The sequence below is a fragment of the Sardina pilchardus genome, chromosome 1 (assembly GCF_963854185.1).
Source record: "Sardina pilchardus chromosome 1, fSarPil1.1, whole genome shotgun sequence".
NCBI lineage: Eukaryota > Metazoa > Chordata > Actinopteri > Clupeiformes > Clupeidae > Sardina > Sardina pilchardus.
In genome coordinates this window covers 30,905,849-30,929,632 of record NC_084994.1, presented here as the reverse complement: position 1 = coordinate 30,929,632, position 23,784 = coordinate 30,905,849, and the positions used below count along the sequence as shown (strand labels likewise).

The 23,784-nt window shown below is 40.9% G+C and overlaps 1 protein-coding gene across 1 annotated transcript; it reads right to left on the bottom strand.

Moving 5' to 3' along the window:
• Positions 1 to 330: 330 nt before the first annotated feature.
• On the bottom strand, positions 331 to 22,162 carry LOC134078100 (polyunsaturated fatty acid lipoxygenase ALOX15B-like). The gene is made up of 13 exons (XM_062533770.1): positions 22,153 to 22,162; positions 21,747 to 21,828; positions 18,981 to 19,103; positions 18,361 to 18,464; positions 18,115 to 18,284; positions 9,797 to 9,940; positions 8,712 to 8,915; positions 8,502 to 8,588; positions 3,577 to 3,746; positions 3,165 to 3,286; positions 2,277 to 2,377; positions 2,019 to 2,189; positions 331 to 438 (listed from the first exon to the last, which is right to left on the bottom strand). Exons 1-13 carry the CDS (start codon positions 22,160 to 22,162, stop codon positions 331 to 333), a joined length of 1,596 nt encoding a protein of 531 aa, XP_062389754.1.
• Positions 22,163 to 23,784: the final 1,622 nt, after the last annotated feature.

The window sequence follows — 23,784 nt, the reverse complement described above, 5'->3', positions numbered from 1 at the left end:
TAAAATAGATAATTAATTTATATAATTAAGTATTGCGATACTTTGAGCTACTCGTATCTATATAATTGCATGCACAAAGTATCGCGATACTGAACAGAATCGATTTTTTTCCCCCACCACTGGCGGCTAATAGTTCGAAAATTACGGTAATCCACCATAACTAACGCGTATGCGCTAACTGGCTAAAGAGGTGTCCTCCATTTGCATAAAGGGCAGATACTTGGCTATGATTGGCCATGTAACATATGGAAAGAGGTGGTGTTCAAACACAAGCTCTACACAGAAGCTCACTCCCAAAGGAATATACTTTAGACTTTGCGCAAACTCTCTTCAGATGGCAATGCTGTTGTCCACATTCTTGGGGTTCAGGAAAATGTAGGGCAGCTCAAGCTTAGCGTTTCTCTTCTCAATGTGGGCTGACAACTTCTCCAGGTCCTCCTGAAAGTTCTTAACCCTTTCATGCACGCATTATGAAAAAAAGTGTCTAGATTTTTTTAGTATTGATTTTATTACTCTATATGAGCCCAATATTGAAAATCAGTTGGAATTTTTTAAAAATATGCTTTTATACAGAAGTTATGTTTTTGTCCACATATGTGGACAGTGCGCAACAAAGGGGTAAAAAAGAATAAAATGTAATGACAAAAAATGTGGAAACTATGGCCCTCTACTTCCTCCATACTACCCACCCAGCCCTCTACTACCCCCATACTACCCACCCACCTCTCTACTACCTCCATACTACCCGCCCAACCCCTCTACTACCCCCATTATTGCTCACCGACCCTCACCCACCCCTCTACTACCCCCATATTACCCACCTCTACTACCACCACTACCCAACCACCCCTCTACTACATCCCTACTACCCACCCCTCTACTACTAACCCACCCACCCCTCTAGTACTCTCATACCCACCCCTCTACTACCCACCCACCCCTCTACTACCCCCATATTACCATACCACCTTGGCATTACCACATGTAATTAGGTCATTATTTATAAATATGTTTACCAAATGTTTGTTTCTTTGTAATTTAAAGCAATTAAAATCATATTTGAAAAAAAAAAAAAAAAAAAAAAGTCCTAGTTACAAAATCTAATTTTTGGCCATTTAACTCCTCTGTTGCGCAACGTCCACATACGTGGACAGTTGCTTTTTAGGGTCTACAAACTCTATTTTATATCCGATTTAATTTCTGAAAACATAGAGTTGTTCAACACACTCTCCTGTACAGCATAATATTTTTTTTTACATGATTTTGCCTTCTTGAGTACTAGCTTTTTACAGATATGCCTGGAGCATTCAGCATATGGCCATTACTGTCACTCATGTTGAATTGATGATGTCATCAAGCAGTCAATATTCCAAATATAAGATGATACATATTGTTAATATATTGCCAAGGACCTACTAAAACTGCCCTGAAGTGGATTGGTGTATATCAACATGATAAATAAGTAGAAAACAGAATTGAAGTTACTGTCCACGCATGTGGACGTTGCGCATGAAAGGGTTAATGAACTTAAGCGGAATATCATCCACAAGCCATTCCTCGGGAAAGTAGCCCAGGGGATACTATGAAAACAATTAAATAACATCAGAAATATGTTGTCATAGTCATGCAATTATTCTTGAAACTCTTGAAAACTCTCTTTCATAAACCCTCCAGCTGTACACAGTATGCACATAAACCAAAGGGCAGACAGGAAAAAATGTGCTTTCAAACAATACAATTACTGAACATACCGCTAATCTGATGTCGTTGTGGCTCAGGAGTGTGCCTATGTTCCCTTAGCCTTATTTTCCCACAGCCTATGTTCCACTATTGCCAAGGGCTTTTTTATTATTATCATCATTTCCAAAATTAGGCCCTCTGCTCCCACATTTCCTTTATCATCAATTTGCATCATATTTTATCCCCATTTCACCCAATTTGGTAGTCACTTACCAAATTCACCAGTAAGGAAGTACTCTTCACAAATACAGCCCCAGATCTAATAAATAGAGACTCACATGGTCTACAGATGCATTGCTTAGGAGCTTTAGGACAGCCATTACGTGCACAGTTGTTCCTTTGTCAGGCAGGGTCTCCATGATGGTGTCCTCTGTGGTCTTGCCTTTCTTTTTGGGAGGGGGCTTTCTGAGGGCACTAGGGTAGTTGGGCATCCAACCGCCAAAGTCAAACTGGTGGGGAATGTCACATAAGAATGTTGGATGCAGTAGGCTCCACAAACAAACTGCTTCTTAACTTCAGTCTTTTTGGTAAATTACCTGTCCGTTATTGACAGACGCATGCTGGGCAGACCCAGTGAAAATCACCATGGTGACAAACTTAATGAGATCTTCCACTGTATCAAAAGACTTTGGTATTCCTGAGAAAGGAAAATGGAAACAGCAATTCCAATAAGGTTGAACAAAATATCACATTGAACCCATTAATTGCAGCCTGGCTAACGGCACCACACTATCGTTGGAAGTACTGGGCAACTCATTCTGCCAGTGTGGAACAACTGATAGAAAAAACAAGCGTTTAGTTGGCCGACACAGCAGACGCTTATCAAAAGACCGTAGTGGGTGGTTGAAAACGTACATCTTGATCACTGAATTCAAGTAACTGGGAGCAGATCCAGTCAGTTTCCTATGGGCCAAACTGAGAGATTTGAATTTAATTCTGGCCACTATAGGGAGCCAGTGGAGAATAACTTGGAGAGGAGTATGTGTCCTCTGACTAATTGAGGACTACATGCTGCATCCTTCTGAATTAGTTGTAGTGATCTTAATACATGAGCAGGTAGGCCAGCTAAGAGTGAATTACAATAGTCCAGCTTAGAGAGAACCATGGTCTGTACAAGAAGATGTGTAGAATCTTGCGTCAGATAAGGTCTGATCTTCCTAACCCAGGCTTCATTAATTCATTATTAGAGTGAACAGTAACATAATTTGATTAGTTAACATTTTAGTCTATGAGAGGGACATTGCATTATTGCAAATGAAAAAAAGTGAGTCACACACAGGCTTAATTCTGTAAACTTTGGATACCTGGTATTAATTTGGATATCTATAAATGCTTGACATCTGGGGCTCATTTTAGGGTGTGATCTCTGATTAGATAGTGTGTGCTTCTGTGCAGAATGATCATGATGACAGCCTCAAACTCACCTGTGCTGTCGTTTCCCAAGAACCCACATACGAAAATGTCTCTGATCCACTCCTGAAGCTCGGTGTCCCTCTGGACATTGTCATCAGACTTGTAGTAGTGTGTCAATATTCCTTTGACATGCCTGAAAACAATCACATGGTTTTATATAGGAGCAGCATCCTATTTGTCCATTATATTTTGAACCAAACTGAAACAGGTTAAACCCTCTCTCAAAATAGCTCAAATTGGTTGTTGAGCTCAAATAGATAAACAACCAATGTTTTTTTCTGTTAGTTCTGAAAGCACCCTAAATATAATCGAAAGCAAACAGGAGGTCCATACACACAGTATGGTTATGCTACTTGGCAGACATCTTTGTCCAAAGCGACATACAAAAATAAATATTCTATGATAATCATTTGTTAATCTTACTGGTGGATGATGTTCCACAGTTTCATGCCGTCATCTCTGTAGTAGCAGTTGGGGACGTCCTCCAGGCCTCTCTCAGAGATGTTCTCAGGCAGACAGAGGGAGCTGTAGGTCAGGGACGAGGTGGCACGCCGCAGCAACTTTCGCAAAGCTGTTCCACCCATTCCTGAATACTGAGAGTCATATCATTAAAGGTTCATTATGCAAAATATTTAACTTAATACTAGGGTTGCCAACCGTCCCGTATTACCCACGATTTCCCGAATTATGAATAATATTGATTTGTCCCTTCAGGGACAGCTCCTGTCCCGTATTTCAAACACAGCCAAAACTCATGAAAACCAGTGATTCTTAACCATAGGGCCGCGGCCCAAACTTGGGCCACCAGTCCAGCACCCCAACGAGGGCCGCAACAAACTTTCAGTTTTGAACCTCCAACTGTGGCCCGCCACACACTTCAATGCGGCCCGCCGAGCATACATTAGTTTATCTTAGATCCAGCCCGCCACGCACTTAGGTTATAATGGGCTGCCTGTTTGCTATTTCTTTTTTCCAGCAACGACGTTGTGGTTAACATTAGGCTACTGCAAACTGCTTTATACTCTTCTTAGAGATCGTTTACATTTACAATGTCAATATCAAAACAGCATATTACATAGAGATTATACTCTCTTGATACTCTCTGTCTATTGCAGCAAATCTAATTCACTTTATGTTACTCATAACCTAGGCCTAATTGGGAACGCGTTTGAGCGTGCATGAAAGGGTGAGAGAGCGCCAGCTGGCTTGTCATTGTTGATAACTGATATCTCATTTTTATAAGAAACGTTTTTAAAGAAAAACGTGAAGACTCCTGGGGTGCGTTTCTAGAAAGCGTCGTTTGCTAACTTGCGTCGCAATCTTGGGAGTTCGCTCCGTCGTTCTTGAATTTGGTGTTTCTAGAAAAGGTAGTTCAAACTCTCAATCGCAAACAAGGACGCAAAGTTTGGTCGTTTGAACTACTGCCCCTGGGCAGTCGCACCTGTGTCGTACCTTGGGAGTTCCAGTTGGTGATGTCGTCAGTGCAAGATCGCCTGACCAAAAGTCACAAGCGCCCAACCAAAAATCACTAAGTTGTTGTTTTCTCGTGACTCAATGATTGCGCTATACTGTAGGCTAATATAAAGTAAAATACCGTTGGGCTCATTCTTGCTACGTGTGTTACCTTGCGTTCATTTGTGTGTTGGTTTGCGTTTTGGTAGGCTACTGTTATGATATTGACAAACCCTCGAGTCAAGCACACCGTTCATTAGTATAATGGTTAAGGCAGGTGGCTTATCATCACAACATCGTAGGTTCTTTTCCCGTATGCATCACACATGCTTTTGTTTCTGACTAGTGAAACGTGGAAATAACCCTAATAAGTAATGTCGTGGAACTATTAAACTGATGTCGTGTTCCTGGCCACTCGATGTAAAGCAATTAAATATATTTAGGGTCTAACCTATTGTTGTGTGTGTGGTATGCCTGCTCTTACTCAAAAGTGACATGGAGAGGTAAGATGCGAACTTGGGCCGCGCGCGCAATGTACTGACATGCAACAGCTGAACCACCAGACACCGATTTAGTATTGTGATAATTTGTAATTAGTCTAGGCCATATATATTTTGGACAGATATTTTTTTAGATATTTCACACAAATAAGTACATATATTGGACAGCTTAAGCAAACTGTTTCATGTGCTTGCATAGGTTTACGTTTTTTTCTGATAGCAATGATAATGCCAGCATGAATCACTTTGGGTTTAAATTAGACTCGTCGACACATAGTGGGTGCCTCTCAACATCCCTCCTCGATCCTCGGTCCTCTATCCCATTGTTGCCGCCCTATCATTCAGTGAGGACGAGGATCGAGGAAGGAAAGGAGAATCTATAAAAGACAAGTGATAGGCATCCAGTGACGGAGCATTTCTAGTGGGTGGGGTATTATACGTTGACACCTTTTCCACCAATGAAATGTGCCGCTGGGTCCTCAACAACGTTGTTGGAACAACAGTGTTCGAACAACGGAGGTAGCGAATTGCGACACAGGTACGATGCTTTCTGGAAACAGGTGTAACACTGTCATTGTTTGATAGCAAGTTGCGTCGCACCACGGTGGTTAAACAACGCTGTTGCTAACTTTTCTAGAAACGCACCCCTGAGCAGTTATAAACTGTGAGCCTAGCATAGCAGCCGGCAAGAATCTTAAAGTGACAGTGCACCATTTATAAATGAATTAAACAGCATCATATTAACTGTATTTCTTAACAAATTTATTTTCTACAACAAAATGACTTAATGCAAAATTGTTTAAGCCTAAAACTTATCACTGTGAAATGTGTGAATTTATGGTATGAAACTTTGTTATTTCCATTATAGTAGGTCAGCTGCGCATGTAATCGAAGGGGTGTTGGGCGGGGTGGGTGGTGGCGGCGCGGCGGGTTGGGTTGGGTTGGGGTGTGTGTGTGTGTGTGGGGGGGGTGTCCCTGATTTGAATTGGAGAAAGTTGGCAACCCTACTTAATACAAACAAAGGCAATTTGATAAGCAAACTTGTAATAGGGGAATCTGTTTTCTAGTATAGTTATACAGCAACGCCATAAAGCACAGCCGTAACGGATCGCTATCGAGAGAACCAGCAAGGTAACTTCAAGAATTGAATTTGCAGTCAGTGAACACAATTCCACAATGCTTATATTTTCTTAAAGGAGTCATAGAACGCATTTTTTGACCATTACAAATTGATCTTTGAGCCTAAATAATGTCATATGTAAATTTGTGGGGCTGAAAACGCCCCAGGAGCACTGCTAGATCGCCTAATACAAGGTCATAAATAAGCCTTGCAATGAAACAGTTTGTTTTTCCCGCCCACTCAGCAAGTTCATGAATATTCAAATGAGATGCGCGCTGATTGGTCTATTGGCCGATATGTCCTGAAAGTTGATTGGCTCAATCCACCGGTCTGAAGCTAGAGCAAAGTGAAACTACGTTTACTGCTGGTAAATAAAGCCAAAGTCTTTGATAAAGCTATCAACAATGGATTTAAATAAGGAATACAGCCGTACATGTATAAACCAAGTCAGAAGAAGGTTCTGACGAAGATGAAGTGCAGCAGATTCCCCAACAGAATGAATGTGTTAGATTGGTAAGTTTTATCAGTACATTTCTTAGTATAGTAACGCTGTAATAACGCTAGCATTACAACGTCTCTGCCATAGACCACATATCTAGATACTAGCATCGTAAGAGCAGTTTAACAAGAATTATTAATCGAAGGTATGCAAATGAGAGGGGGTGTATCTAAAGGGGGATGGGCGCCTATTACGTGTTATCTGAGCTCTGTTCAGATTGGAGCATTTCAACACGGCTGTTTCTATTTCCCAATTTGCATACGAAAGCAGGCAGGGGACGCGGTAAAGTCTTTGGTGTTGTCCTTTGGACACTGCTCGCAGCCTAAATTCAACAGGAACAAGGTGAATGTGGTTTTGAATTCTAGGACTCCTTTAACAGACATGCTATACCTCCAAACAAAATAATGGATTGTTTTTGCATTATTTATGAATGTTAACACACAATATCCCACAATAACAAACATAATATTCCAAATCTTAGATACATTATAAAAATCTCTTGTTCAAAATGGGAAGATGTGCGCCGTGGCAGCGAGAAAATGTGACTGAGTGCATCCAATCCTGTGCACCCTGGATTCTCTGAGCGCTCATGGGGTGCACGTGAACAGAAAATGAACCCTGGAATTCAACCCTGGCTTGTGTTACTGTAATCAACGTTACGATTAGAGTTACAGAACTTTCAGAGACTCGGTCATTTCCGTGCGTCCTTCAGAATGTATGTTTTCTTGGCATTATGCATGTCCAGCTATAATCTGTTAGCTGTTATTAATTGTATTATTCAAAGTTATTTGCAGTGATATCAGTTATCATATGTCAAAACATATGCAGCTGACATGTTGGGTACACTGGGCCAACCACAGCTGATTCCAGATTCCAGTCTAGATTTTCTATTACATTGACTCTAACAATAAAAGGAGGACTTTGAGGAGTGATGTTTTTGGAATCAGAAACAGTTAAGGACAAACACTAATGTCTGGACGAGGAAGAGTAAGAGCAACAGGCCCAAGGGGAAGAGCAGGTCCAGTGAAAGATGCAGTGAGAGGTGCAGGAACAGTGAGAGAAGCAGGGCTAGGGAGAAGAGTAGGCTCAAGGAGAAGGCAAGGTAGAGGTGTAAGAATGCCTGGTGGTGGCATTCTAAAGGTTGCAAGAACAGTAGTGTAGAACAGTCAGTGATGAAATTCGTGCCACTATCACTATTGCCTCCGCCAAGGAGGTTAAATGTTTTCATCGGGGTTTGTCTGTCTGTCTGTTTGTTTGTTTGTCTGTTTGTTAGCAAAATAACTCAAAAATTGATGGATGGAAGTTGATGAAATTTTCAGGGAAGGTCTGAAATGACCCAAGGAATTAAATTTAGGGAGTGATCCGTATCACCGTCTGGATTCAGGAGGCAGTTATGTTTTTCGTGTGACGGTGTAATGGCATGGTATGGCCACGTGGTGGATCAAAATGATCCATTTCGTAAATTGTGTTTCGTACTGTAGGTGTGAGTGTGTGTTGAGAGTTTAGAAAAAGTATCTGAAGTATGGGTAAGTCCTTGTTAGCGACTGAAAAATCTGTAATACAGCCCTCGGGAGAACAGAGTTGAAAAGGTGCTTAAACCAATGCCAGAATCCATACATGTTGTATACATGTACATAAGAAACGCCCAGATTTAGGGGTGGCTCCAACCAAAACGCCGAACTTTCTCCATTGTGCGTAAATAACAGATTTAGCTATTTTTTTGCATATATCATGCATACATCATTAATGCATTAATTGAACAATTATATGGACATACCGTGGTAATGGCCCCAGTTTTGGATATCAGCTGATTCCGGGCCAGGAGGTTGATGTGGAGTGTGTACCGGATATGCGGAAAGAGGAGCTACGGGGGGAGGGGATACAAATGTGCATGTAAATATTTTCTCTAACTTCCTATAGTCTTTCAATGGGTTCTGATAGATTCATTCTTTCCCATGATTTTGCCCCTGTTTTCCAGGTGTTATACCTTGAAGAGTGGGTGTATGGAGGGTAAGTTCCGTAATGTTGCCATAGTGAACACCTCAGCCAGCAGGTGAGTTCGCAGCAGGTGAATGTCGGACTCGTGCACACTGAACTCTGCGGCCCGCACAAAGATCTTAGCCAGCAGCCAGTCATATTTGGAGTCGGTGGGCAGGAAGATGGGGTTCTCAGGTCCAGGGGTTTGCCCCAACTGTGGAGGGGAGACATGTATGTTTGTATGTGAAAGTATTAAGCATTAATATTAGGTATTACAGTAAGACCTGAGTTTAGAAGAGTAGCTGTGTGTACATCCCACCTGTTGTTAGGCCAGTTGCAGGACAAGAGTACGGGTAGGATGAAAAGAAGAATGAATAGCCACGTTTACATGGACAGTTTTTTGTCATTACGATCAAACTATTCCGATTGAACATTTTTGCGCCGTCTGTTTACATGGGCTACATTCTATTCCGATCAGACGTCTGTTAGCGCTTTAGAATCTTTGATCGGAATAGCCGTTGTTTACTACTTTTCATTGGGAAGATATTACAGTCAATCCGAATGACCGTATACATGAGCCACCACCTCTTCTATTCCGATTACAATTCTGATCGGATCAGGATTTTCATTCCGATTGAGGTGTTTATATGACGATTTTTATTCCGATTGAGCTGTTTTTTCCGTTTCTAATCGGAATAGAAGTGTCCATGTAAACGGGGCTAATGTGCACACACTAGAGGAGCTCTCATTTAACAAGATTAAAAAACGACAACAATTCGACCCAACAGGGTCTTCAGAAACATTGACATCTTTCAGTCTAAATTATATATTGGGAGCTACCATTTTAGCCTATATACATACACAGCCTAATCCGGTTTTATCTTCTGTATGTTATTGTTTTGTATAAAAGCAAGCAAAGATTAAAAAAAAAATAATAAGGCAAATAAGACATTCCATTTATAAACTGGCCTGTTACACTTGGTACCCCATATGTATCAGAGGAGAGACTGATAGGAGAAGAAGGAGTGGAATAGACATGATCAGATTCTCAGGTACGGTCTATTGATAGAGGATAAGGAAGAAACAATTGTTTACCTGTATGGCGATGGGCAGCATCTTGCCCTGAGGGTTGCAGTAGAGCAGAACCAGGGGAGCGGTGAGATACTGCTGCCTGCCATGGACTACATTTCCCACAAGCCCATCCAGCATCTTGTAGTCACACAGGAAGATGTTCCCTTTCTGGAGGATTGTGAGGCAGATTAAGATGGAAAATATTTTAATGCATTCACCAATTCTAACTATTCTGTTCATCCTAATTTCATTCTCAATCTGAGTAAATTGACTCACCAAAATGGTCATGGAGTGATTATTGTGATTACTGTGATTATCTAGCCTGCGTGTTCCCATGCTGCCTTGCGTGCAATTTCATTCACGCTGCTAAGGCAGTCTGGAAACCACCCTAATGTTTCCCTCAGATAGGGGACCAATCACAGAACAGGGGGAAAGCAAGACGATAGTGAGCTTTGCATAGACACATTTTATAGACATCCGTGGCGCCCAATGAACAGATCTGGGCATTTTTTCAAATAAGAGAAAATGAACGTTTGGTGGCCAGATCACTTCTCATTTGAGAAGTGGTAGGCGCTAGCCAGGCTAGTGATTATATGTGGTTATTTAAATATGAAATATGAAATCGAGGGTTTGTCACCATGGTAATGTCTCTGCTTTAATATGCCAAGCTGTGTTGGCCTTGGAGAGTCCTGTAGGCACCCTAAATATCTTTTTTTCCCCTTTTTGTTAAGAAACATAAATGCCTAAACTCCTAGGCTGCATTTAACCTGGCAAGCTCTGATGCAGTTATGACTTTTTTGACTGCCTGTTTTCATCCATGTTTCAAAGGCTGGATTCACCCTCCCAAGCCAAATTATTTTGTTTCGCTTGATGTAACCCATATCTGATGGGTCACATCAAGTCACATGAAAGCTTTTTCGATTCTGATTTGGACCACATCCATATGTGGTCTAAATCCAATATAGGTTGGATGTTTTGCAACGTAACACAGAGTCCGAACTACGGTGGCCGAGAAGGGTCACAACACATGCATATTCAAAAACATCTGCATTCTCAGGGTCACAACTCATGCATATTCAAAAATATCTGCAACCTCAGAAAAAAACCTGCAAACTCAGAAAAAACACTGCAAACTCAGAAAATGTTAACATTTACATTCTTAATCAACACTCCTTAGATTTATTTTGCTGGTGGAATGGACCATATACAGAAGGCTCTGAAAACAGATAATTAATTTTGGTGGAGCCAGGTGAATTGTAGCCGCTGCTATTTTTAATGTAATTAGTATCTACACTGAATATGTTGGGTGTTGCGCCTACAGTATAATCAGCACATTACGGTGTAGAAGGATTTATGTATGTGTCAGAATTGTTATTATGGTGCAAATAAGATATTGAAGACAAACTATGCAGGATTGGCAATTTCATCCCCGCTTTTGCTTTTCGTTTTCGCTCGTTTTATGCTTGCATATTTCTCTGCAGAGCTTCCCTTTTCACATGGATTTTTAGTATAGCCTACTATTGGATTATGACTGAATACATAGGCCTGAGCTTAAGTAACAAAAATATAGTTTATTAATAAGTCCAACAGACCAGTGCAATTTTTGCCATAAAGTGTAGCAATACCATAGTTAGAAATAGTACATTTTCAGAAATTCATGTAGCCTATAGATAGGTAGACCTTCTGTAAACTATAATACTGTGATATCCTGTTAATTGTGTCACCTGTTACCTTGAGTTGAGTTCATGAAATTGTTGTGTCCCTTTAAGGGGAACTGGGGGGCGGAGTTTACGTGTGTGCGTGTGTGCTTGTATGCGGTTCTGAGTGTGAAGTTTCTTTTAGGTCTATGAAAGTTGGACATGGAATTAGGTGCAGTGGATTACTGTTATAAGCGTGAGTTGTGGCTGTAACAGCAACTCGGTTGCTATTTGTTTAATAAATATAGCTCAGAGGTTTCCCTCAAGTGTCTGGAGTATCACAATACTTTGTCCACGCTAGCAGCTAGCTGCTTTATGTTTTGCACTGAGGTGATACCTGCGGTGATACGTCCTTGTTGCATAGGTTGCACACAACCATGCTCTTATCTACGCTTCCATCTGTTCGTTTTTTGTAACAACATTTCCCATCCACGGGGCCAACCAACGCGGTCACATCAGCTTCTTTGTTCATGTTCACTGTGCCACTGTGGTTTGTTTTGTCTGAACCGAACTCATGCGTGTTACTTGGTGCTCCAGTATAATCGGTCCGTCTGAAACTCATCCAGTGAGAAACGTTACGCGGTGCAAAAATAAATAGGCATACGATTAAAATGTGTCAATTTTTTTTAACGCGTTAATGTTTGTGTAATTAATTAATCGTAATTAACGCGCTAAAGTCCCGGCCCTAATATATATATATATATATATATATATATATATACATATATATGTATGTATAAATTGCAAGCGTGATTCTTCTCGTTCCTCACGCGTCTCAGACTTCCAGATGTAAACAAGGAGCGATCGCTCCCTGGACAAACTGCAAGGCTGCAATAGCGGATAGGGACAGTGGGGGCGGGAGGAAACATTTTTCGATAAAACTGGCCAGTCAAGCAAAACAACGATTTCTAAGCGATTTTATGAAAATGTTGCATAGGGTCTCTTTAAGTGTCAGAGGGAACAAGAAAGGAGCAGAATATAACAAATGATGGTGTCACAACACCCTTCACCCAAATTAAATGAGCTGGCTCAAGAGTTTTCCGTGCATATGATCCATTTCAAGCATTTCACTGGAGCACTAGAAAAGTCAGGAGCATGTTATCTGGCGTGTGTAATGCATCACTCTGTGGAAATGTAAAGGCTATGAAGGTAGTCAGTCAGTCAGTCAGTTCAGGATCTATCACCAGTCCTCACTGGAGTAGGAATCTGATATTGGCCACATTTAATAAAAAATAATGTGAACAAACACATAGATTGGACTTGAGCATTAAGACTTTTGGTGTGAAACTAATTTGCTTAACACTTGAGGAAACCTACATTCATGCCAGAGGGATTTTGGTCACTGAAATGACAGCAAAGGTACATACCGCATGAAATGACAAAAGCTTATTAAGCTATTTTGCAGTTGTTTACTGCAATTTCCAAAGTATCTTAAGCCAGGGTATCTGCGCATTTTTTATCAGCAAATATAATGACTTTTAAGACCTTTTTAAGACCTCTAAGAATAAAAATTAAGACCATTACCACGGCAAAAATATATATATAAAAAGTACGCTCTAGGCTATTCAGTTTACCAAAGCACATTTGTATTTGAGTGACAGTGCAAATAGTGCACGTCAGGCAACTGCCTTCTCAATACTACAACAATACTGCTGTAAATAACGTACAAACAGTGTGTAAACAAATCAAGTTGCAAATTACAAGTTAAACACAGTTAAAAAATGGACAAGGCTCCCGACTAACTTTTTGCGTTGGTTGCACTGGTGCGGCTAACTTTTTTTTCAGGTGCACCAGCACAAAATTTAGGTGCACCCACATTTTTCATTGCATAGCTTTCTAACAGCAAAAGGTCACATTTTTATCGCACTCCTTTCATATAATGTGAATGATTTTTTTTAAATATATTTGATAAAAAAATCATTCACATTATATATAATCATTCAAACTAAATAACCCCCCCTCCCCCATTTTTTCCCCTTTACTATCTATATAGCCTACTGAAATTTCTGATATTCATGACTGCACACTTTATGCAGATCAGTGTTTCCCACACATAGACAAATGTGTGGCGGTGCGCCACAGATTCAGCACCGGCCGCCACATATTGCGTTTCGTAATTTTTTATTTATTTATTTGTTTATTTATTTATTGTGCGCTATTGAAACGCTATTGAAAAACGCGCAGCATTCGTTAAGCTGAATTTCCTTTCCTTGCGCTTCCTCTCTGTCACTCACGCGTCTGTCTCTCATACACACACACAGGCACACACAGCCCATCCCCTCCGTGCACACCGCGTCTATCTCCATGAAAACCAACAAGATCATCCCTGGAAGCGTGGTCGGTGGTCGCACTGATGAAACTGACGCTGCTCGGGTAGAAGCATAAAGTTCTCCCGCAACTTTTGTAGACTATGCGTGCAACTAAATTACCAAACAGTAGAAGTAAACTCATTCTCCTTGGCCGGCTCTCATGCGCGCTCAATGGACACCCGCCATCGACATGCATATTTAATCCAAATAAAACATTCACAATCGTGAACGCATTGACGCACAGAACACCTGCGTGAAGCTGGCCCCCCATGTTATTCAAAAATGATTAAAAACACTGTTATTCGTTTGTGCTACGTTTGTGCCGGTTTGTGCCGTAAAAATTATAGTTTGTGCCGTTAAGGGTTTTTAAGTAATTCAACTTTACATTTTCTGGCCAGTGACGTCACTCAGCCCCCCATACATGTCCAAATTTCCCCAAAATGGTCTCAATCGTTTGTGCTACGTTTGTGCTGGTTTGTGCCGTTAAAAGTAACATTTGTGTTGCTATGTTTTTTAAGCTATTCCACTTAATTTGTTACACGCGTGACGTCACCCAGCCCCCCATCAATGTCCAAATCTTCCAAAAATGGTCTCAATCGTTTGTGCTACATGTGTGCTGATTTGTGCCGTTAAAAGAAACATTTGTGCTACTATGTTTTCCACGTTATTATGGTTTATTTATTACTCGCGTGACGTCACCAGCCCCCCATCAATGTCCAAAACTCCCAAAAATGGTCTCAATCGTTTGTGCTACGTTTGTGCTGATTTGTGCCGTAAAAAAAAACATTTGTTCAGCTATGCTTTTTAAGTAATCACGCTTTGTTACAGGCGTGACGTCATTCAGTCCCATTCAGCGTCCAAATCTCCTGAAAATAGTTGCGCTCGTTTTTGCTACGTGCGTGCTGATCTATTTCATTAAATGTTTGTGTTGCCTACTATGTAGAGGTTAGCCAGGGGGCTTGTCCAGCAGTTTTACCTTATGCTAGACATCACCCAGCCCCATCAATGTCCTTATCGATTTACGGTGCTACCCTCTTTACTTGGCTGTTTCTGCTGCCCAGAATTTTATACACCAGTTGCTGGTGCGTAACGTCAGAATTGCTATCGCTACTGTGGATTACTGCTACCTGAACTCTGTGAGCTAACTGTGGCTACTTGTGGACTCTATCGCTACTGTGGATTACCTGAACTCTGTGGGCTAGCTGTGGCAACTGGGACTCCCCGAACTAACAGGCCTGTGTGAGTGTGTGTGTGTGTGTGTGTGTGTGTGTGTGTGTGTGTGTGTGTGTGTGTGTGTGTTGTGCGTGTGTGTGCGGGCATAGTTAGCCCCAGGCCGGGGTTAATGGCCAGTCCCTTCCCCTAGCACAACTCCGCCATAGAGAGGGCTGTTTTAGGTGGGTTGTGTGTGGATGAATGCAGGGTGGGTGCATTCGGGAGGTTGGGTTGTGTGTGTCAACTTTAAATAAATTGTAAACGTGACTCCCTGTCTGTGTGTGATTTGACTCCTCCTCCGATCACGAAACAAATATTACAATATTCTCTAAAATAAGCAAAAGTTTTTGTTTGGCCTATGCATCAAAATGACAGAGCGTTGCGCACTGCCCGCACACAAGCAGCATTTAGGCAGCTACTTGAAGTCGTCTCCAAGGCCACCAGTTAATTCTGGTTACAGCAATTCTGACGTTACGCACCAGCAACTGGTGTATAATTCTGGGCAGCAGAAACAGCCAAGTAAAGAGGGTAGCACCGTAAATCGATAAGGACATTGATGGGGCTGGGTGATGTCTAGCATAAGCTAAAACTGCTGGACAAGCCCCCTGGCTAACCTCTACATAGTAGGCAACACAAACATTTAATGAAATAGATCAGCACGCACGTAGCACAAACGAGCGCAACTATTTTCAGGAGATTTGGACGCTGAATGGGACTGAATGACGTCACGCCTGTAACAAAGCGTGATTACTTAAAAAGTATAGCTGAACAAATGTTTTTTTTACGGCACAAATCAGCACAAACGTAGCACAAACGATTGAGACCATTTTTGGGAGTTTTGGACATTGATGGGGGGCTGGTGACGTCACGCGAGTAATAAATAAACCATAATAACGTGGAAAACATAGTAGCACAAATGTTTCTTTTAACGGCACAAATCAGCACACATGTAGCACAAACGATTGAGACCATTTTTGGAAGATTTGGACATTGATGGGGGGCTGGGTGACGTCATGCGTGTAACAAATTAAGTGGAATAGCTTAAAAAACATAGTGACACAAATGTTACTTTTAACGGCACAAACCAGCACAAACGTAGCACAAACGATGGAGACCATTTTGGGGAAATTTGGACATGTATGGGGGGCTGAGTGACGTCACTGGCCAGAAAATGTAAAGTTGAATTACTTAAAAACCCTTAACGGCACAAACTATAATTTTTACGGCACAAACCGGCACAAACGTAGCACAAACGAATAGCAGTGTTTTTAATCATTTTTGAATAACATGGGGGGCCAGCTTCACGCAGGTGCACAGAACTAGCTAAATTACTGTCAAATTCGGTTAGCATCATTAGTAGGCTATGCTGCAGGTATTTGATTAAAACTCTTGCATTCAAGTTGACTGACCATCTCAATACCAATATTTTCAACTCCAAGACTTAATGGGTCTGTCCCAAGGAGAAAAAGTATGAGCTTACCTTGAAACTTAAACACATGTGGGGAAACTGAACAGTCCAACCAGTAGAGTATGATAAGCTTAGCCTGCTACTTTGTTTACAATATAGGGAGTGAAAGTAATCTCATCGCCATCTAGCGGTTGCGTTCCTAGAGGCTAGCGGGAGGGGATGGGATTATCTTTTAGAAAAAATACATCTCGGCCCATGATGGGAACTTAGTTAAATGCCCTCAATATGCTATGCATTTAGGTCAGCTCTATTGCTTCTAGTGGTCATACTTTATTTTTTAGGATCAGTTTAATTGTTTTGAGTTTGTTTGTAACATGGTGATAACGAACTACAGTACTAGCTACAGTAGCATTTGACGTCACCAGTTTGGGCGCTTCATCTCCAACTGATCAAAACGGCAATTTGCTGAACTGGCTTTACATATTTTTGTAATAACAGAGAGCGATGTAAACCGCGTGGTAATTACCTGTATGTTGGGACAACTTGTGTTGTGCTCCTACTCACACAAGAGCTGGCAGTAAGTCTGATTGTCTACTAACTAACCAACTAGCTAACAGGCTAATAAACAAACCATGCTAGGCGAGTAACGTCGTGGAAGGGTGTCACGTCACTTGAAGTTGTAGTCCATTTATGAAATGAAACGAGCAATTACGTTTTTTTTTTATTAAGGCGAAATAGGGTCTGATATTTTCAGTTAGTAGATTATTACAGTATGAAGACTGAAAAATATTTTTGGTGGATAAGATCGCTGGAATAGCTGCGTAGTATTTTTTTTTTGAAAAGTCGGTCTATGGGACTTAACATTGGAGCTGCTCTTCGATAGGAACGCAACCACTTGGGGCGCTGGTTTTCACTTTCCCTCCCTATTTTGAGGCTTCAATCTGATCATTTTCAGTTGGGTTTTAAAAACTGAAAATTTAGGGTTATATTTTCCTAATGTCCAAGAGACCCCTGTAAGACATTCCTGTACTGGACAATGGTAAGATTATTTTCCATGACTTCTCAGATTTTTGTCAAAACTGACTCTGTGACTTTCCACTAAGCAGGTAACTCCATTTGTCAACAGTACACTACAACAGTAGAGATGAATCATTCCACTGTGTGGTGGTCGTCAAATTTAAGACCTCCTCATCGGAAATTCTAGAATTTAAGACATTTTAAGACCTTGAAAATCAAAAAAAAATAAATAAGACTTTTTAAGACTTTTTAAGGACCCGCGGGGACCCTGTAAGCCATAACCTGCCAGTTTCATTTTAAGGTGAAAAAGTGGAGAGCCCTTACTGCAGCTTTCCCATCTATGTTTCAATTTTAATCTTATCGTTTTACCAGTTGTGCAAATGAAGGCCACATGATTTAATTGTGAAAAAGTAGAAGATTACGGGCATGCTCAATCATGTGCAACTTGAAAATGACAGGGAATATTGGATCTGCCCATTTAGGGGCAATCAAACAGAACACTGTTTTTGCAGTGAGCTGCACATTTTCAATGTTATTTCGTATTGGCCGTAAGCGTCTTGCAATCTGCTTATGTGCCCAGAGTGGCTAACATTTTTTGTGACGGCTGTAGCGTTAGTAACCAACACCAGAAATGAAAATATGCTACCTTAAATGACCCTTTGGAGGTCATGACAGTAACCAAGAAGAAGAAACCTGTACCTTCATCTCCTTCTCCAAGCTGCCATGTCTCAGGGAGCCTTTGACCATGTTCTCTGTGACAGGGAAGTTCTTGAGCAGCTTTGAGCAGCGCTGGATCATCATGGGGTTGAGGCCATTCAGGAACTGGTAGCCAAAGAACTTATCCTCTTTCCAGTGCTTCTGGACGTATTCTGCAAGACATGCTGTGTCAGGAAAAATTGATGTGCAAAAAAACAACTCAGCTGCTCTTCAATTTAAGGTGAGTACCGTAGGTGGGCGAGAAGGATTTCGACATGATTTTTTCCAGCTTGCTTAAGCTTCTCCACTGTTTTTTTGAAGCAGAATAGCGATGTAAACCCAGAATATGTAATCTACAGAAGGAACAATGGCAAACAACATTTAATGTCCTTATACTTTCCATAGGCCTACATTAAAGGAACCCACCAACATTTTGTGAAGCTTGTTAATTTCTTCATTATTAGCATATTTGCTGTCTCCCCTAGAGTTAGATAAGATGATACATACTGTACCCTTCTCATCATCTACCTTTCTTCTCTAGTCTGCAGGTCCCAAAAATAACTCCATATTCACTTTTACGTGTTATGACTAGTATCATTACAATATATACAAATAGCAATGTAAAATGAGACAACATTATACAGTATTCTTGAAACTGTATTCTCATTCAGGCAAACCACTACTGCTATACTTGGCGGAGTGGCGTGAGAATGTTGGCGTGCTCCTTTAACAGTGACAAGGTTGTTGTTTCAGTATAAAACTTTGCATCCACTACTCCTTTCTACATTAATCTAATCATTAGAACATAATGCTCAAAATGTGTGTCACATTATGGTTTTGGTTATAAAAGTATGACTGAGGTCTCTTACTCAAGGAATGCAGTGGAGAAAAACTCAATACATTTTGTGTATGAGAACTGGACTTCATCAGGAAGATTGTGGTGTGAATCAGCATCAACTGTCTGAGGCAAACCGTCAGCATACACATGCCATCTATGGACACATAAAAGACACATCACAGCATCTCAAAGCGGACAGCTATTGTGGACAACGGTTATTTTCATTTTTAAAAGACATCAAGCTTAGTGGACTATAGGACGTAATGCTTTGTAGTGGTGGGGGAAAAAATCGATTCTGTTCAGTATCGCGATATTTTGTGCACACAATTAAATCGATACTTGTAGCTCAAAGTATCGCAATACTTAATTATATAATTGAATTATCCATTTTGCTTTTATTTGAGTCGAGTTTACTCAGGGTTTACTCTGATCACATTAAATTAGCTTATTACGCTTATAAGGGGGGCACGTGTTGTGGTGTTTCATTGTGCATTCAACAGCAATAATAAATGAAAATGGCTTCACAATCACAACCTGTTATACACGACACTCGACACTTCTTTCACATCAAAAAAGGTGGGTGTATTTTGGTTTTCAACAAAAAGTGAATAGTAAGGACCTTGACATGCACCATGCCATTGCAAAGTGAGTTGAACAGTGTTATTTTCCTAATTTTTTGTAATGACTTAGAATAATATGAGAGACATGAATAGCAATATATCGCAAAATCGAATTGCAATACCTGGTGTATCGCAATATGTTAAGAATCGCAATATTATCGAATTGTGGCCCAAATATCGCAATAGTATCGAATCTTAATTTTTTTGCCAATTCCCACCCCTAATGCTTTGGTAGGAGAGGGAGTGGTGCAATTTGATTTTCTTTGGAGCAACCTCTTCAAACAGCATCAATATCAAAAAAAAATAAAAAAAATGTGATAAAATCGTATCGTGAACAAAAAATCATGAACCATATTGAGTCGTGAGTTGAGTGTATCGTTACATCCCTACTAACAATGCTATCTAAGCTAACAATGCTAACCAGGTTGATTAGCTAACTTAGCATTTTTAGCATAAATACTAGAAATCAAGTTAGCTAACCATGCTAACTCTGCTGACAATGCTAACTTAGCTAATAACTTCTGTTACGTCAACACTGCTTAAAAAAAGCCTGCAAAAAAATTACCAAAAACATGATCTCCCCATTCATTTCAATGGGACCGAAAACCGGCAAAAAACGGGAATACCGGAAAAACAACAACCGGCAGCCATCCGACATGAACAAGCAACATACACCGGAACGGGTCTGATTTTTTAGTGTTGGAACCGCGTTGATAGCTCAAACGCTCTAGAAGAAGAGGTGTCTTAAAAAAGTAGGTGAACGGGAATAAGTTAACATTTGAAATGTGCTTGCGGAGGAAGAACAATATATGGGCTTGTCTTGCTGCAAGCCCACTAATCAGCTGGTGCTGTGTATGGATCACAAGTTCCGAGTATAGATATCTTTTCTCGATACCTAATTTTGACATTTTCTGACATATGGTCTAAATAGTTGATTGATTATAGTATTTTAAATCGGTATGTCTGCAATTCCTCTGGCTGGCCGCTGTTCGCCACCATTTTTCCAACGTGTGTTGCCCGCCAGGTAACCATGGCAGTCACGTGACTGCAAAGTATGAATAAACAGTCTTTTTAAATAAACTTCCTGTGCACTTCCAAAGTTCTCAGTATCTCGTTTTAAATGTCAGGACCCTCATAAGTCTACCAATGCAGTGTGCAGTGTTGTGCATGAACGAGTTCAAAAGAACGTGTTCATTGAACACGCTCATTTTTCTGTGAACGCTGAACTGAACGCAACACATTTGTAAATAATGAATTTGAACGTGAATTCGCTCAGATTTTGGGAAATGAACGACGAACGTCACTGTTGATGTCCAATTAAACGTTACAGAATTTATTTTGTCCTGAGAAGTCGAGTGACACTATCTGCTGGCAATTCAGAAACACAGTATGTCGTTGTCACACTCACTGCCCACGGGCGCCACTCCTAAACTACAGCTTTGCACTACCTTACTACATTACCCATGATCACGTTACGCATGATGCATTGTACACAGAACCGCTGCTAGGCCTATATGAATGCAATCGCGGAAAGATTCTGCACTTGTCAGTGATGATAGAGGGATGCATACGTGTTCAAAGAGCCCTACAGTATGTCACTGATCCATCTGGTAAGGTAATGCAGCAAGGCAGCCTCCTCCATACCCCCGGTGTAAAAACTACACTCTTCTGCCGTCAGGCATGCACAGCTGACGCATTTATTATTAATTATTAATAAATGCGCGGCCGCATTTATTAGGCGTCGGTATCTGCCATAGACCTAAAAGAAATGTATCTGCCCAGCGAAATAAAGCCCAATTTACGGACATTCTCAATTAGATGAGAACAACAGGTGGCTGTAGCCTATATTCCGTCAGAAACAGATTTTCATTCAAATGAACTGAATTTGAACTAGTTCAAAATTAAAAATGGTGAACTATGAACGTGAACAATTCACTTTGCACGTGTGTGAACTGAACTTTGAACTAGTTACTGAAGAGTGTGAACGTGCACAACACTGGCAGTGTGGAGTTACTTGGAACCTTTTTAATGGTTTAAAAATAGTGATTTAGCTGCATAGGCTACGTTATGCCCAACAGGTAGCTGCAAGCCTACTGCAAGCTCGGCTGAAAACAATTTCACACAAGGTCAATTTCACACCAAACTTCTCCATTAAATAGATCTCGCTAGGGACTGACCTGAAGTTCTTGTGAGCTGCCTCCAACTCTGCCTTCCTCACTTTTAGGGCTATTGGGTGAGTATCCTGGAATGGCAATGTCCCTTGATGCAAAGTCACAGAGAGATGAATTTAAAGATCATACTGGTTTCACTGGTCATTAAAGGATATATAAATTCGGTCACGTCACTAGTCCTGCTTTTCAGCATTAGGTTCAAGGGTTCTACTGTATGTGTGTATGACTAGCTTATTCACTGATAACTGGTCACACCAATGGAATTGTGGGATTAGGCATGCAGGTGCATGGTTCTGGCCCCTGGTTCGGTGTCTTCCTCGAAATTGTGACGTTGTGTCACTAGCTGACGTGCTAGAGAAAGAGGTAGCTGTTTGGGGGATTGGCAACTCAGGTATACAGTACTCTCAGTGACCCGTAGACATGGTGACCAGTCACTGAGCTGGAGGATAAGACTGGGAATAAAATAATTAATTTAATTGGGGAAAAAATAAATTAATTACAGTTGATTTCAGTCACTAACAAGCGTTTGTCCAATCAGTTGTCACATTTCCAAAACTCTAAACACAATTAGCACAGCATCGGTCTTTCATGCCCATACCATTAGGACATTCCAGGTCGTTTTTCTTACAGTTTTTTTCAATCGTTTACACACAATTTTGAAAACAGGGCTCTTTTTGTCTAAACACATCACACAATTAACCAAACACCACACTGTAATAGTTGGTACTGTACGGTAATTATAGTATGAGTACTAGAGTTAATACGGTAATGGTATTGGCCACTCGCGCCTAGAGCATCTCTGTATTCAGAACTGAACTACGAAGTAAACAGCACTTACCTTGGCTCCGTCTATGCGTGTGTTCTTACTCATGCACAAATACTACAGTGGCGACGAGGTAACAAAGTTAATGAATCCACATCAGTGAAGAATACTGACGATTTCTGACGAGTGAAACTCCTTGAAAAGGCAACTTTTCGCCTGTTTTTTGGTTTGGAAGAAACCGAAACTGCTAGCTGCTGAAACGGCTAAGTCTGCCAACAGGGCTAGGAAAAGGGTCGGATCTCTGAAAGCGCAAGAGCGCCCTCGTGTGGTGAGTAAAAATATCAGAAAAAACGTTTTGCAAGACAAAGCAAGTTATAAAAGAAAAACCGGAGATTAACTGAAAGAGCCAGAGGAAGAATTGTGCTGAAAGAAGGGAAATTGTAAAGAAATTAATGAAAGTAAACACCTGAAGATATGGCATTGATAGGAAGAGTCCCAGAATTTGACAGTAAGAAAGAAGATTTTGATTCATATTTAGAACGATTTGAAAGATGGCTGTCAGCAAATGAGATTGATGCTGGAAAGAAAGCAGATGTGTTTCTGAGTGTCTTGGGTCCAACTGAATATGGATTGTTGAAAAACTTGATAGCACCTCAGAAGGTTTTGGATGTGCCATATGGCGATATCACACGTGCCCTGTCACTGCATTTTAAGCCTAAGCCCATTCTGATCGCAGAACGATTCAGATTCTACAAAAGACAGCAAAAGCAAGATGAAACAGTGACTGAATACATTCTTGTACTGAAGAAATTAGCGAGCACGTGTGAGTTTGGACAATTTCTCAATGATGCCCTCAGAGATCAGTTTGTTTGTGGCCTGTCAAGGGAGGGATATCACAAGCGGCTATTATCTGAAAAAGATCTTACTTTCAAAAAGGCCTGCGATATTGCACTTGCTCTTGAGCTGGCTTACAAAGACACAAAAGAATTGAGAGAACATGCTGATAAACCAAAAGGGGCAGTTCATAGAGTCTTCAACGCTTCAGGTGACAAGCGGCATCACAAGAAGGGTAGCAATTCATGTTACAACCGACAAGATGATGTGAAAGCTAAACAGCGCTCCTCTACAGATAAAAAGCAGAAATGCTATCGATGTGGCAAGGACAATCATCAAGCAACTGAATGCTTCTATCGCACTGAAACATGCCACGGCTGTGGAAAAGTTGGACATCTAAAAAGAGTATGCAAGAAAACAAAGCATAATGACAAAGCTCAAATAGTG